This window comes from Globicephala melas, chromosome 2 (assembly GCF_963455315.2).
Source record: "Globicephala melas chromosome 2, mGloMel1.2, whole genome shotgun sequence".
NCBI classification, from domain to species: domain Eukaryota; kingdom Metazoa; phylum Chordata; class Mammalia; order Artiodactyla; family Delphinidae; genus Globicephala; species Globicephala melas.
In genome coordinates, this window is record NC_083315.2 from 43,528,021 (window position 1) to 43,542,384 (window position 14,364).

General features: G+C 58.8%; 1 protein-coding gene across 2 annotated transcripts in view; it reads right to left on the reverse strand.

Moving 5' to 3' along the window:
- Positions 1–1,391: 1,391 nt before the first annotated feature.
- RGMA (repulsive guidance molecule BMP co-receptor a) overlaps positions 1,392–14,364 on the reverse strand; it is a 44,851-nt gene continuing 31,878 nt past the window's right edge. For both annotated transcript variants that reach the window (XM_030873180.2, XM_060293892.1), the window contains exons 3-4: positions 11,269–11,786; positions 1,392–3,782 (exon numbers count right to left, since the gene is read on the reverse strand). In XM_030873180.2, the coding sequence (XP_030729040.1) occupies positions 3,066–3,782; positions 11,269–11,786 (1,235 nt within the window). In that variant the 3' untranslated portion in view covers positions 1,392–3,065. The remainder of the gene's footprint in view (positions 3,783–11,268; positions 11,787–14,364) is intronic.

Sequence of the window (14,364 nt, forward strand, 5' to 3'; positions counted from 1 at the left end):
TGGGAGCCTGCTTAAGAACAGGGCTCTAGAAAGTTCTCCCTTCCTATTTTTAGCTTCCTCCTCGGCTTGGGATTGGTGTACATGCTCACTCTCTGGTTTTCTCGGTTCACCTCCCCGCCGAGCTTCCAGGGTCCACGTGGCCCTCTCCCCTGTCCTTTCACCCACCGTCTCACTCAACCCCTCTTGCTTTGGGATACTAGTGACACCAACACTGGACACTCACTGTGTGCCAGGCCCTGTCCTTAGTACTTCACAGGAATTAACTCACTGAATCTTCAAACAACCCTATGGGATGGACACTCCCCACTTTACAAAGGAGGGGATGCAGGCTCAGAGAGGTTGACTTGCCCAAGGTCACAGAGCTAGGAAAGTGGAGTAGCTGGGACGTGGCCTGGCTTAACTGGGCTGCTATTCTGCTGCCTGGCGTTTAGTATGAACAGCAGGGACTTTGGGGGCAAAACAGGCCTAGGTGTACATGTTGGCCCTGCCCTTGCTAAGGAACCCTAGGCCAGTCAGTCCATCTCCCCGAGTCTCTCTTTTCCCATCCGTAAAACGGGCATGCATTTGTTCCTGACTCACTGGATAACTTTATTTTTATTATTTTTTTATTATTATTCATTATTATTATTTTTTTAATTTTTTGCGGTACATGGGCCTCTCACTGTCGTGGCCTCTCCCGTTGCGGAGCACAGGCTCCGGACGCGCAGGCTCAGCGGCCATGGCTCACGGGCCCAGCCGCTCCGCGGCATGTGGGATCTTCCCGGACCGGGGCACGAACCCGTGTCCCCTGCATCGGCAGGCAGACTCTCAACCACTGTGCCACCAGGGAAACCCTGGATAACTTTAAAAGATGAAATGTGAAGACCTGAAGCAAGCTTCAGTCCTGTGCACACTGATGGACCCTCTGCAGTGCCACCACCCTTTCCCTGGGCTGCAGGCAAGGAGGGGGACCTTTGGGGAGGGAGGCAGCCACAGTTCCAGATTTGGGGTCCTAGACTGATGGACTCCTCCCGGATCTCAGGCCAGCCCACCCAACCTCGCCCCAGAAGGCCCTTCATGTCCCTCCCTCCACGTGACCATCTGTCTCCAAGACGGTTCCAGCTTTGCAAGGGAACCTGGACCCCTCAAGCCCCAAAGGCAGCTCATCACAAGGAGAAAAAGTAATTTTAGAGAAGCAGGGGGCTTTGGTTGTTTAATTGCTTCTCCTTCTGCAGGCACTCACAACACTCAACTCACACACACACACAGACACACACAAGCGTGCGTGCGCTGCCCGCTCCCCTTTCTCTGGTAGATACACTGTAAGGGGGCAGCCACCACCAAAGTCAACCCTCCACCCCGAAAGGAACCAAAGTCCGTTCAGATAACAAACTCCAACACGTAGTCCAAAAGAAAGTAACAAAACAAAACTCCCAAACTTTACTTGCATTTAGCCATTAATAAATAATTTACAGTATGTACACGCGGTGACACTCCACACAGGTCGCAGACACGGGACACAGTGAGGGGCCCCCACTTCCAAGCAGAACGTGATCAAACACAACCAAAATAAAGTGCTTCACTTTTTACTTCCAACATAGGGACCATCTAAAAACCAGCAGGGAGGGGCTGGGGCTGCGCCTCCCACCCACCTGCCCGCCTAGCCCACGGCTTGGCAGAGAGAGGGAACCTCTCGGAGGGGGAGGCAGGGACCAGTCCGCAGCCTCCCGGGCCAGTGTATGAGAGGTCCCTGGGCAACAGCAGAGGGACGGTCGGGGACAGTGGGGCCTGCGGGGCTTCTGGGAGGATCGCCCTCCGGGACACGGCCGCGCTTTTAGGAGTGGAGCCCAGCTCGGTGCTGGTCCCCAGGGTTCTCTGAAACAGCAGCAGAGGTGGGACTGGTTCGGGGCTCCTCGGATGGGCAGCTTGGCTGACGTGAGGTGGGAAAGTCTCCTGGCTGTGTGGCCACGGGGCTTAAGAGAAAGACCTAGAAGGAGGAGATCCTGCCAGGGATGCTAAAGGCTGAGACACCTTCCAGGCCCTGCTCCTCTCCCCAGAATGCAGACCTGGGTGGACAGGGCAGGGAGCAAGGATCTGGGGGGCAGGTGAGGAGAAAGCAGAGGATCAGGGCAGGCCAGCTGGCCCCATCCGCTGAGTCTCCAGCCCGCACCCTGCGGCCTCAGTTCCCCTGCTCACCGCCTCTTGCCACCTGCTGGGGAGGAAGGAACAGAAATCAAGGGGGTGGCTCTCTGTTTAGACATTTAGAAGCAAAGACTCGACTTCCAAAGAACAGTGGGGACCGGGGGACAGGAGGATGGGCAGTGGGGGAAGGCGCCAGAGCAGGCATTGCTCAGAGCACGTGCCGACGACATGTGTCGTCCCCCACCTGCGGGGCCTGGTAACTGGGGCCTGAGCCTGTGCCCAGCCAGGGCGCACACGGTGGTCTCTCCTTGGCTCGCAGGGAGGCCACAGGCAGGAAGGCACCAGGAGGACACAACTTTTTGGCCGAAGGGTTACGTTAGTTTTCTAAAGATGCCAAGCAGCACCCCGGGGGTGTCCTGAAGCCCAAGAAGAAAGGATGCCCTGGCCAGGGGTCCAGCCTCGAGGCTACCTCCGCCCCCCGTCCTTGTGTGTGCGAGTGTGTACGAGTGTGTGTGCGTGGGGTGGGCGCAGGTGGCCCGGGATGCGCGTGCAGCAGTCAGCCGGGCCTGTTTCAGTGCATTGCAGGGGTGAGGGCAGGTCGACTCTGCCCACGCCCAGTGTCTCTGTTGGGGTGAGGGCTTAGGCCTGAGGGGCTCTGATTTGCACATTCACACGGCGGGGCAGGTGGAGAGGGGCAGCTCTCCCTCTGCACAGCTCTATGTCACAAACGTCACAGCACTGGTCACCACAACCTTGTCCCGGGCCCCGGGGGAGGGGAGGGGACGTCCCACGCCCCCAGCCCTTGCCAGCAGGCAGCCCAAGGCAGCGCGGAGATGCGTGGCCGCCGGGGCTCCGGACCCCTGCAGGGACTGCGGGGCCACCGGGAGGCCACCACCGGCCCTCGTGCAGCCGCCGACCAGTTCGGTGACGCCTCGCTCTCGGTCCTAGGTGGCCTCCAGCAGCAGAGGAAGCAGGGGCAGGAGTAGAAGGCTGCCGAGGAGGGGCCAGGGGGCCGGGGGCAGCCCTGCGGCGGCCGCCCGGCCCGGCGGCTCCCGAGTCCTCTCGTACAGGTGCAGCTTGTCCTTGTTGGAGTGGAGCATCTTGACGTCCTCCAGGGCGTAGTAGGCGGCCAGTGTGAAGTTCACGTCTCCTGTGGTGAGCAGGTCGAAGACGCAGGCCTGGTAGTAGAGGTCCTCCACGGGCAGCTTCTCCTTGCACTTGGCCACGGCCGTCTCGTATGGGAAGGTGTCGGGGGCTGAGGGGGCGGGGCTGGCGGCTGGTAGCCTGTGGGCGCCGGGGCTCTCGGCGCCGGCTCGGAAGGCCTGGAAGTCGATCTGCTGGTTGAGTGGGCAGCCCCTCAGGCAGAGGTAGAGGCCCTGGCTGTCCCGGTCTTCCACGGCGTTGACTACCTCCTCGGGCATGCGGACCGCGAAAGTCAGGTAGCCACCCACCTGGCGGACCACGATGGTGGTGCCGATGTACTTGGCCTGGATCTCCACGTGCTGGCCCGACACCTTCTCGGTGATCTTCAGGCTGTTGGCCCCGTGCTTGTCGCCGCCGTTCTTGGAGCCGTCGGCGAAGGCGGCAGGGAGCTCGTCCATCTCGGCCTGGTACACCTTCTGGTCCACGCACTCCTGGAAGTTCTTGAAGATGATGGTGAGCTGTGGGGCAAGGGGGCAAAGAGAGGGGGTGAGGCAGTACCAGGAACTGTGGAGGGGACAAGGCCCAGCCCCAGACTTACAATGCTCTGGACTGAGCGGAGGGATGGCAAGAGCCCCCAGGATGTCCCAGACCGCCCCTTCCCCACTGTGGTCACTGTGCAGTGCCACCTGCCCTACTCATTTAATATTTTTCTTTAAAACAATTTGCATTTTTGCTTAAAAATTTTTTTGACTTAGGGAACTTTATACTCCTCTCCTAAATAGAAAACCAGCTCATTTACTATATACAGAGAGGAAACATAACGAGAAAAGCATGGCTAGTTAAAAATGAAAGGTCGTTACCCACTGTAGTAGGCTGAAGAACGGCCTCCAAGATATCAGGCGCTAATCCCTGGAACCTGTAAATGTTACCTTATATGACAAATGGGAGCTTGCAGTTGAGATTAGGTTAAGGATACATTATCCTTAACTTATTAAGGATAAGAAATTATCCTGGTGGGCCCTAAATGTAATCACACGTGTCCTCATAAGACGGAGGCAGAAGAGAAGGCGGGGTTTCCACAGAGGCAGAGACCAGAGGGTTGTGGCCACAAGTTGAAGGATGCTGGCCACCAGCAGAGGCCTGGAAGAAGCAACAAACAGACTCTCCCCTGAAGCCTCCAGAAGGATCAGTCCTGCTGACACCTTGATGCTAGCCCCTTAAGACTCATTTCAGACTTTTGCCTTCAGAGGTATGAGAATAAATTTCTATTTGTTTGAATCACTTAGTTTGTGGTACTTGTTACAGCAGCAATAGGAAACGAATATGGACCACAACCAAAGGACCATAAGCCACAGGCCGAACGTAACAGCAGGTGGAAGAGACTGATGTTCAAAGAACGAACGAGCAGGCAAAATCCATGCAGGCAGGCAGGCAGAGGTCAGCAGAGGCCACCGCAGCAGGGCTGCCCTGCGGGGTCTCCCACCAGGCCTTGGCAGTAGCAGGAGGAAGAGGGAGGGGAGGGAGGTGCCAGTCAGCAAAAGGGAGACGGGGGCTCCAGATTAACGGGCAGCCCTGGCCAGGGGAGCAGCGAGGCACATTTCTGCTGGAGCCTGCAGCCGGGGTGAGGGGCTGCGCTGAGCTACTGGAGAAGCAGAGGGCTAAGCGGCTCCATCAGTAACCGTCCTCCTGCAAACCACAGACTTGCTGCATTTTTTACTCCTGGGCCTGTGCGGCGCTGCAGGGAAGGTGACATTACCTCGGATTTATAGACAAGGAAATTCGGGTTCAGAAAGTAAAGTGACTTGCCCAAGGTCACACAGCCAGCAAGAGGCAGAGCTGGGATTAGGCTCTTGGTTTCCAGTCCCTGGGCATTTTTGGCCAAAAAGTCATAGGGTGGGAGGCCTGGGAGAAGGACAAGAGACCAACAGTCCGGGGAGTGATGTGTTTCCCCTGTCACCCTGGGTGAGACGTCTGGCTGTTCTTTCCTCCGTAACCCTAACCAGGAAGATGGGGTAGAGACAGGAGTGAAACTGGGAAACTCGCCCCCGCCCTGTTCCTGCTGGACTCTCAGCCTGAAGCCAGGAAAGGAGGTGGGGCGATGGGGGCAAGATGGTGCCCAGGCATCTTGGGACCTCCCGCTAAAAGCACCCCCCTCCGGCCCGGCCGCAACCTCTTCACGGCCCCCAGCCACCATTCCCAGGCCCTGTCCCCTCATCCCCGCCACCAAGCCTGGAGAAGAAGGGCCTCACCAGCTGGGGTACCACACCTCCTCATAACGTCTGTAGGCCGAAGGGGCTCTAGCAAAGGGCGGGGGGCTGCTGACGACATGTATGGTCGGCCGTGGCTGAATTCTCTGCCTGGGCACCCCAGGGGGACGTGGCAGTTGAGGGACATGATGATGGCCTGGACAGCTCTCGGGGTTGAGGGCAATGCAGCAAAGCACTAGGGGAATTACTGGCCGAACAGTGGGTGTATGACAAAGGCGAGGCCCCAGACTTGCTAGAAACCAAAGAGGAAACCCAAAGCAGCTCCGATGGGGAAGGGAAGGCGGGGAGAGCTGCCACAGGACCTCAGCTCAGGCAGGAGGGTCAGGGAGAGGCCGGCCAAGACAGGCGGAGGGGGAGGTGCCGGTGGGGCATGGGCCAGGGAGTGTCTGGCTGCAGTTCCGGGGTGGCTGGGGACACAGCCAGGAGGGGGAAGCCGGCAGGGAGTGGCCTTGGCTGGGGGCCCCAGGAGCAGGTGCTGAGATGCCTAAGGACTGGAGAGGGGCAGCCTAGGGGCTGCAGAAAGTTCTAGGCTGAGCAAACCCACAAAGTAGCAAGAGCTGGGCTGGAGGTGTCGCCGGCTCTGTTTCACGGCTGCTCTGCGCGTCCCCTCACGCCAGTATAAAGCTCAGGGGTGACCAGGCAGGGAGTGTACGAGGGGCCCTCAGAGGGAACGCAGAGAAGACCCCAGCCCTTCTCACCCCGTTCCTGAGAGATGTAAGGATGAGAGGAAGTCTGAGAGGGGCAGGCCACAGTATGACTTTGGGGAACTCCAGGGCACCTGGGCCTTGCTGGGTCCCTTCCTCCGTCAGAAACATTAAAAACTACATTCGTGGCGGAGATTGGGATTGACATATACACGCTACTATATATAAAACAGATGACTAATAAGGACCTGCTGTGTAGCACAGGGAACTCAATACTCTGTAACGACCTATATGGAAAAAGAATCCAAAAAAGAGTGGATATATGTATAACTGACTCACTTTGCTGTACACCTGAACCTAATACAACATTGCAAATCAACTATAGGCCAGCAAAACTCTTTTAAAAGAAAGACGCTACATTTTGGGACTGCATTGGCGTAAAGATTAATAGTCTAGGTTGGATCATGTTGGCTTTTTCCTTCTGACTTTAAAAGGAAGGAAAGCCTTCTCGTGGCCCTAGAAGTCTTGGGGCCAAGGCACCGCGCCTGTGGGGCCTGACGGGTGTGCAGGGGGCACTCTGCGCGGTCTTCATGGGACACGAGGAGGGGCTGGTGCTCTGAGGTCGAGAGCCGGAGGCCCCGCCAGAGGCCACAGCGGGCTACAGCGGGAGGCCCGCGTGCACAGCTCCCTGAGCCCGGGGCTCTGCTTCCCCGTCTCCTCCCTGGAGGTCACAGGCTGGTCCCGGGACGAGGCTCTTCTGCTTCGCTGTGGGATGTCCAAGGTGGCTGCAGCCCCTCCATCCTGCCCCTAGCCCCACGCATCATCGAACCCCACGAAACTGCCGCTCCTTCACTGCCCAGACCTACGAACGTGGCGACTTCACAGGGATCCTCCTCCTGCTGCTTCCTGTCTCCATCCTAGGCTCCTGCCCTGATGAGGCCGCCCGCCTGCCTGCTTGCCTGCGGGGGGCCGGGAGGTGGGCCAGCCGGGGTGGTCTGGGCAGTGGGTGGTCCTGCCATGGGGGGAGGGGTGTGCAATGAGGGGCTCTGGTGTCCCTGCCTGGTGTGCAGGGCCACACAGACACTGGGGGCGGGGGAGTAGGGGGGTGGCGTTCCCAGTGCCATCGGCCTCCCTGGAACAGGAAAGGCTGGTTTCGCTCTAACCGCCATCTCTTGCGGAGACAGTCTCCTGGAAGGCTGACAGGCTGCTTGACTCTTCCTGGCACCGGTGCCAGGGACTCAACCACAAGGAACAGCATGAAGGGGGCCTGTCGAAAGCCAGGCGGCTCACTGCCCACACAGCCGCAGGCGTGGCTGCCGCTCCCGCCTCGGCTGCCCCCCTTCCCCGAGGGGCTCGTGCCCTCTTCACTGCTGGGCACAGGGCAGAGCCCGAGTGTCATCAGAACTATTCGTGGAGCGCCAACTGTGTGCCAGGCCTGGGGCTGGGGGCTGTGTCCACATGAGGGGAGGAAACAGCCCAAGACCCCTGTCCTCACGGTGCTCACACTGCGGGGGTGGAAGGTGATGTCACAGACTAAGCGGATGAAGGATGCCGTGTGATGGAATGGAAGTGCAACGGGGAACATGCGAGGGGGCCGCCGTGGGGGGAGGCACCGAGATCCGAGCTCCTCTCCTCCCTGAGGCTCAACACGGGGTGCCCCCAGCGCAGCCAGAAAGAGGAAGACAGAGCAGGGGGCGGGCATGGGAGGCAGTCCCACGGGAACAGGAAGTTGAAAGGTCAGCTTGGGCTGGAAACACTAGATCTCGACCCTCCACAAGAACAGAGGGCTAGGCAGGGTTGGACAGTGAGAATACCGTGCTCCTGGGCAAGGCACCACGGCTGAGGGGATGGGAAATCACAAAAGCCCAGGTTCCACCACCTCGGGGATAAGAGCCCACACTCTGCCTGGCTCTGCTGCTGCCCCTCCCGTCCTGTCCTTCGGGGGCAAGCTCAGGGCAAGGGCAGGCAGGAGGCCTTCTCCGGTGCTCTGTGCAGAGCCAGTGCCCCGCCCCAAGACCCTCAGCATCCTGCTGCCCCACCCAGCGCCCATCACCAGCATCCTGTGGCTATCTCTGTGCTCCACTATTAGCCTGGGAGCTGCTGAGACGGAGGCGTCGCCGAGCACAGAGGCTGGCACAGAAGAGCTGTTTGGTCAATGTTTTCTGAATCAGCGAAGGAACACACACACCTGAGTAATGGAGGCCCAAGAGAACAGGCAGAGGCAGGCCGAGGGCACTTGGGAGCCAGCCACCCATGTCTCTCACCCGGGTACCATGAGACCCCAGTCGGCCCTGAGGCCTGAAGCTGGCTTGGCCACAGACACGGACTCACTGCCCGGCCTCCAGCAGAGCCTGTGCTGCCTCCTGGCTGATGGGGCGATAAGAGAAGGCTGCTAAAACTCTTCACCTGCTGGGAAGATCAAGGTGGCCCTAGGTCACCGCAGCAATGGGTTGACTTGATCAAGGGGCTCTGCTGCAGAGCCCCAGACCCTTCTGGAAGCTTCATGCTGGGACAGGAAGGGAGGCGCTCCCATGCCTACTTGGGCAGTTCTGCTGGCCAGTGCCCAGCAGCGAGCCTGAAACAGAGTGAGCATTTGAAAAATGTGGGCTAAGTGAATGAATGGAATACAAGAACAAATGAATGAATAAGCCGTTTGGTTTGTGGACGGCCTCGCTGAGCTCAGGGTCCCACTGTGTGCCAATAGAGAGCTGAGGGTGGTAGCCAGGGGTTCTAAGCCCAGGCACCTCACCCCGGCCTGCAGGACCCACTAGTATGTGACCCAAAGGCTCCTTCTCTAGCTTTCACCCCCAGTCAAAGGGGCCAGCAAGCTCCCCTTGCTGGTCACTAACCACAACTCCTCCCGGGTCTGTTATCACATCTGATGCTTACACCACCCTCGTCAGGAGGGGTAGGCCTCCTGAGGTCCACAGCCCCCTCACGCCCTCAGACCTCCTGTGTGCCCCCCTGCCAGCTGGGGACAGGGAGGCGGGGTCCCCCTTCCCACAGTGTGTTTGCTGCTGAATTTGGAAGCCGCGGCCTCAGGCTCCAGACATTCATTTATCTTGGCTCTAGGGAGGGAGGCGGGTAGGTGAAGGCGGTCGCTGCACAGAAGGCGGCCGGCACCTTGATTCAGGCCCCCTTAGTCTGTGGAGGGCTGAGCGGGGGGAGGGGGAGGAGGGAGCCCTGGCCGCAATTTGCTGCCCACTGGGCTTCATGGCCTGCTGCCAAAGGCCTGTAAGAGCATCCATGGGGCTAAGGCCTGCTTGTTTCCTACCCAGCAGCTGGTCCCGGGAAGAGACCCCTGTGGGCACGCAAGGGCCACCGGAGCAGAGGGAGGTGGCAGGAATTTTCCTGGCTGCCAGGTCACCTCAGTGTCCTCCTCTGGGGCATGGAGGGACGAGAAGGAACAGAAACGCCCTTGTGGGCCAGCCTGGCACTACCCCACACACTGCCTTGCAACGTGCTCTTCCTGGGAAAACAGACCCGCTGCCAAACCGGAAACTCCAGGGGCTCTGGTGGCCCAGGCCCCGGGGAGGTAGAGTTGTCCCCACGGCCTGGACTCTAATCATCCACCAGCCTCCTGGACCTGAGACCACGTTCTCCGGCCGAGTCTGAATGTGAGGTCACGGGAGACCCTCCTGCAAAAATGGGAGGGAGAATCTGGAGTGGACAGGAATGTCCCATTGCCTGGGCCATGGGCCACGTCATGGCTGCCTCTGGCTGTGGCTCTGTGAGTAGGACTTGAGTCCTGCCACCCAGACACTGAAGCCTCCTTGGGTCAGAAGATGATTGGCTCTCGGTGGCCTCCGGGGCTCCAGATGGGAACCTCCTCTCCTGGCAGTGAGAACACGCTGGGCTCTGGAGTCCCCTGGCTCCGGTGAAATCCCAGCTTGGTTCTCAGCCGAATGCACTTTGGGTGGGGAGGCCACTTTCCCTCTTAGAGCCTCAGGTTCCGGAGCTGCCCTGGACAGACGGGCTGCATGGGTGGCCCTGGGTGTGCTCAGTGGGCTGATGCCCTGTCCTCACTTGTTCCATCTTCCCTGTGCCCAGACACCACGGCCCTCTCTGCTCTGAGGCTGCAGCCTTCCTGTGTGGGTGTGGGACAGAGACAAAGGGCAGGATGGTACCCTGCAGCCCCGACTGGCACCAGCAGCATCCAGCAGCCGTGGCCTCCAACCGGCGTCCTCAACGCCCTCCATGCTCCAGAATCACTGGGGGTTTTAAAAAAAGAACGCATCTGACCCCCACCCAGAGATGTGGTGTCAGAGCGGCCTGGGGGGTCCAGAACCATTATCTTCTAAAATCCGCTCGGTTCGTAAACGTGCAGCTACAATGAGAACCCCTGGGCAGGACCGTCACCTCCAGGAGGCTGTTGGGTCCGCTTGTCTGGGGCGGGGTTTGACTCCCACTGGACAGTAAGCTCCGCGATGATAACGACAGAAACATACCTGCATATCGGCTCCCCTTTATTGGGATTTGACACTGGAGTTCTACGAAAATATAGTTTGGGGCAAGAAAAGACTATCCCAGAAGTTTGAATGCTCTGGGAGTGTTTTTAAACTTTCTGGACCATTAACCCTAGTAAGAAATCCATCTTACTTATAGCTAGACCCAACGTGCACGCACGTGAACAAACGCACACAACAGAAACTAAGTTTCCTAAACGTTTACTCTTGCACTGGGAAAGCATTCACAAACTGCCTTAATATAGGCTAGGTTTGGCTATCCTGTTCTACCCTGCGCCCCGCAACCCAGACCCACCCCCAAACTATGCCTGTGTGCTAGCTTCTGACGCCAGAAGGCTGATTTCAAAGACCCCTAGTGGATGGTGTACAGCAGCAGTTTGAAAAACACCGCACTCTGGGCAAAGGGCAGAGGTGGCTCCAGGGTAGTTCACCTGACGACAAAGGACGTGCAGGACATTCCTTCCTAAATAATTTGCTCAGTGACCGACGAGAGGAACATGGCGGGTCAGGGGGCGTCTGGGTCGGGGGGAGGAAAGTCCGGGCCCTCCTGACGGCAGGGCCTGGTGCCGTGACCTGCCTCACCACCCCCGGCCCCGCCTCACCACCCCCGGCCCCCCTCCCCCGTACCTTGCTGGTGGCGGTGGCGGCTGAGCCAGGCAGCACCGGTGTGTTGGTGACCTGCACGTTTAGGTAATTATTGTCGATGAGCGGCCAGGCGCCCTGCACTTTGCAGGTCTGGAAACGGTCTGTGAAAGTCCGGAGGTGCGGGTCCCCGAAGAGGCCGCAGTGCGTGTAGTTGGGGGTGGCCGCGCGATTGTGGAAGCTCTTCTCGTAGTGGCAGATCTCGGGGCTGTCCGAGCGTTCCTGGCTGTCCCCCGCTGGCGGCGGCAGCGTGCGTAGGTGCGGCTGCGACGTGGGGCCATCCTTGGAGCAGTTGTGCTGGCTCATGAGGTCTTCGATGCCATGGACGGCAGAGTGGTAGGCCAGGTCCCCCCGGCAGGTGCGGGCTGTGCGCCGCGTGCACAGAGCGTAGGTGCGCAGCGCCGCGCAGAACTCGGGGGCGTCGTCCGGGGCCGGCGCGTGGCTGCCCGACGTGGCGCTCCAGAACTCAGAGTTGCACTTGAGGATCTTGCACGAGGAGGTGGCTGCGGATACAGGAAGGGAGGTGCTGTCACGTTGGGAGTGGTGAGCCCAGGCCTCCTCCACCCCCGTGGGCCAGGGCTGCGGGACACGTGCAAGGGACAAAGGACGCCTCATCTCAGGCGTTGGAAGAGTTCCTGCAGGCGTGGAACCTGCCTTTCCCACTTTCCTGATTCTTCTGTGCAGCCGTAATGACCCCGAGTGGCTAGGCCTGCGGACCTGCAGGCTGAAAGGCCTGGCGGAGGACTACCGGCGCCCCCCCCCCCGCCCCCCCCCACCCGCCGCAAGCTCTCCGCCCACCCTTGGGCCTTTGGCGTCTGTTGACACTTTCACAACTACCGCCAAGAATTTCGGCACAGCAAAAGAAATCTGGCAGGGAATTAAGCCCCACTATTCAGTATGTGTTCTGATCTCTGCCACTGTGTGACCTTGTACAAATCACTTAACTTCTCTGTGCCTCATTTTACTTATCTAGAAAACGGGGTAATATAGTATCCACCCTATGAGGTTGCTGAAAGTGTTAAAGGACTTATCCCGGCACCGGGCACAGAGCAGAAGCTCAATGAACGTTGGCTAGTGTGATCATTATATTAGCCCTGGTCACAGAGGGCCTGGTTCTGTCCCTTCGTCTGCAGATGAAAGGCAGCTTCCCTCTTGGTCTCCGGAGCTCCATCCCCCATTATTCTGCTCAGGAGAGCAAGCTGGGAGGCAACTGAGTGGCAACCTTGGATCGGCTCTAATTCATGTTTTTTTTTTTTTTTTTAAGGTCACTTTAAGCGTTGAGACCTTAGTGATAATTAGCTACAGATAATTATCATGCCTGAGAACTGTGACCTCAACACACCTGCATCTTGTACCTAGACACATGGAATCTGCCCTTTCCCGGCCTCCTGGATTCCTCTGCACGGCCCATAGTGACCACAAGTGGCAGCAGGAGGGACGTTTCTAAACAGGCTTCCAGGTGCGAAGGGGCCAGCAGACCAGCTGCGAGGTGCAGCTTTCGGTGTCTCAGCCCAATCAACAGAGGGGAAGGAGGCGCTTGCTCCAGCCACTCCTGGCTCGGCCACTCATCTGGCTCTTAACCTTGGAAAAGTCAGTTTACTTCTCTGTTACTGGCTTTTTACCTATAAAATCAAGTTGTGCCTGAAAGCAGGGACAGAAGTATATGAGGGCAGGCTAGCAAAAGAACCATCCAGGCAGCTGCCCTGCGAGGCCCTGGTCTGTGCTGCCAGGCCCCGTACCTGGATGCCTGGGCCACCGAGCTCAGGGAGCTCTCCCACCTCTGCAGGTGCGGGCGCCGTTCTCCTGGAACTGGTGTGACTTGCCCCAAGTATATCTGGTAAACACGGTGCTTGTCCTAAAATTCAGGCTTTTCCCCTAACTTGACCTGTATTTGTCACACCTCTGGTAAACAAGGTCATTTCAGGAGGTATCTGGGTGAGCATTTTTCTTTCCACTTGAGAAGTCACATACTTAAATATGTGTTAGGAAAAATAAAACAGATTTGATAGAAGAGCTACAGACTTCCCATTTTAAGTGGAAGCAGCATGCTGACCTAGAGAAGCAGACCTGGTAAACGATAGGGGGTGACCGCTGTGAAGAGGTGCCCGTCCGGGGAGACCCCCTGTGTGGTCGCCCTCCCAGAGCCATGTTCCTGGCCCAGGTCTCCTTTGAAAGGCGGCTAGAAGATTCTCCGGCCCCGTCATCTTCATGATTTCCCAACCTGTAGAAGATGCCCAAGGGCCTAACATCCCTGTGGGCGGCAAATGCTACTGTGCCCTGAGTGGGAGACGGTAAAGGGGGCCTCGAGGTGGGGGTGTGTGTGGAAAGGATGCCGTGGAGAACGAGCAGTGTGGAGGAACACAGGTCAGGGGAACTGGCCGCTGCAGCTGCCAACCCTCCACCTCTGGTCTGCGGCCTCCCCGTAATGCCCACTCCGGTAGCCTCGGTGATTACAGGCGAGCTGACCTGCCATTCTGCTTTCTCAGAATTCTGGAGGTAGGCATCTCAGAGGAAACTACCCCAAAGGGACTCGGGCCTCATGCTGAGTGGCAGCTACCTTGGCTCTGCCCACTGCCCACTGGCCCACCAGCCCTGGGTCCCCCTCTGGCCTTCACCTTGCCCAAAAGACAGAAAAGACAGTGCCCGTCCCTTTACAGCCAGACCACTGCAGCACACGCAGGGCTGTGCTGGCCTCAGCTCTCCACCAGAGCCAAGCTGGGGTGGCACAGACTGAAGTCCCAGCTAACTGACTCTGTTCCAGGCTCAGTGGCCTGGGCCCTGCAGGCCTCGCCTCATTCAGGGCCCCGGGCAGCCTCACAGGTGGGCACTACAGCCTCCCCGCCTCCCAGAGAGCAGAGCCAGGCTCAGCGAGACGGACTGAGGTTCCACTGTGAGGAGGAAGCAGGATGTGAATCGAGCCCCTCAGACCTGAGAGCCCAGGCCCTTGGCGATGCCAAGACCTCGGACAACCTTGGTGCATTCACGATTCCCTCCACCGGCCGCTGGGTGGTTCAAAGGCACACTCCGCCACAGGTGGGCTACAGCCTCTCCCTGAGGACCCCTCCCGCGACGCTGAGAGAC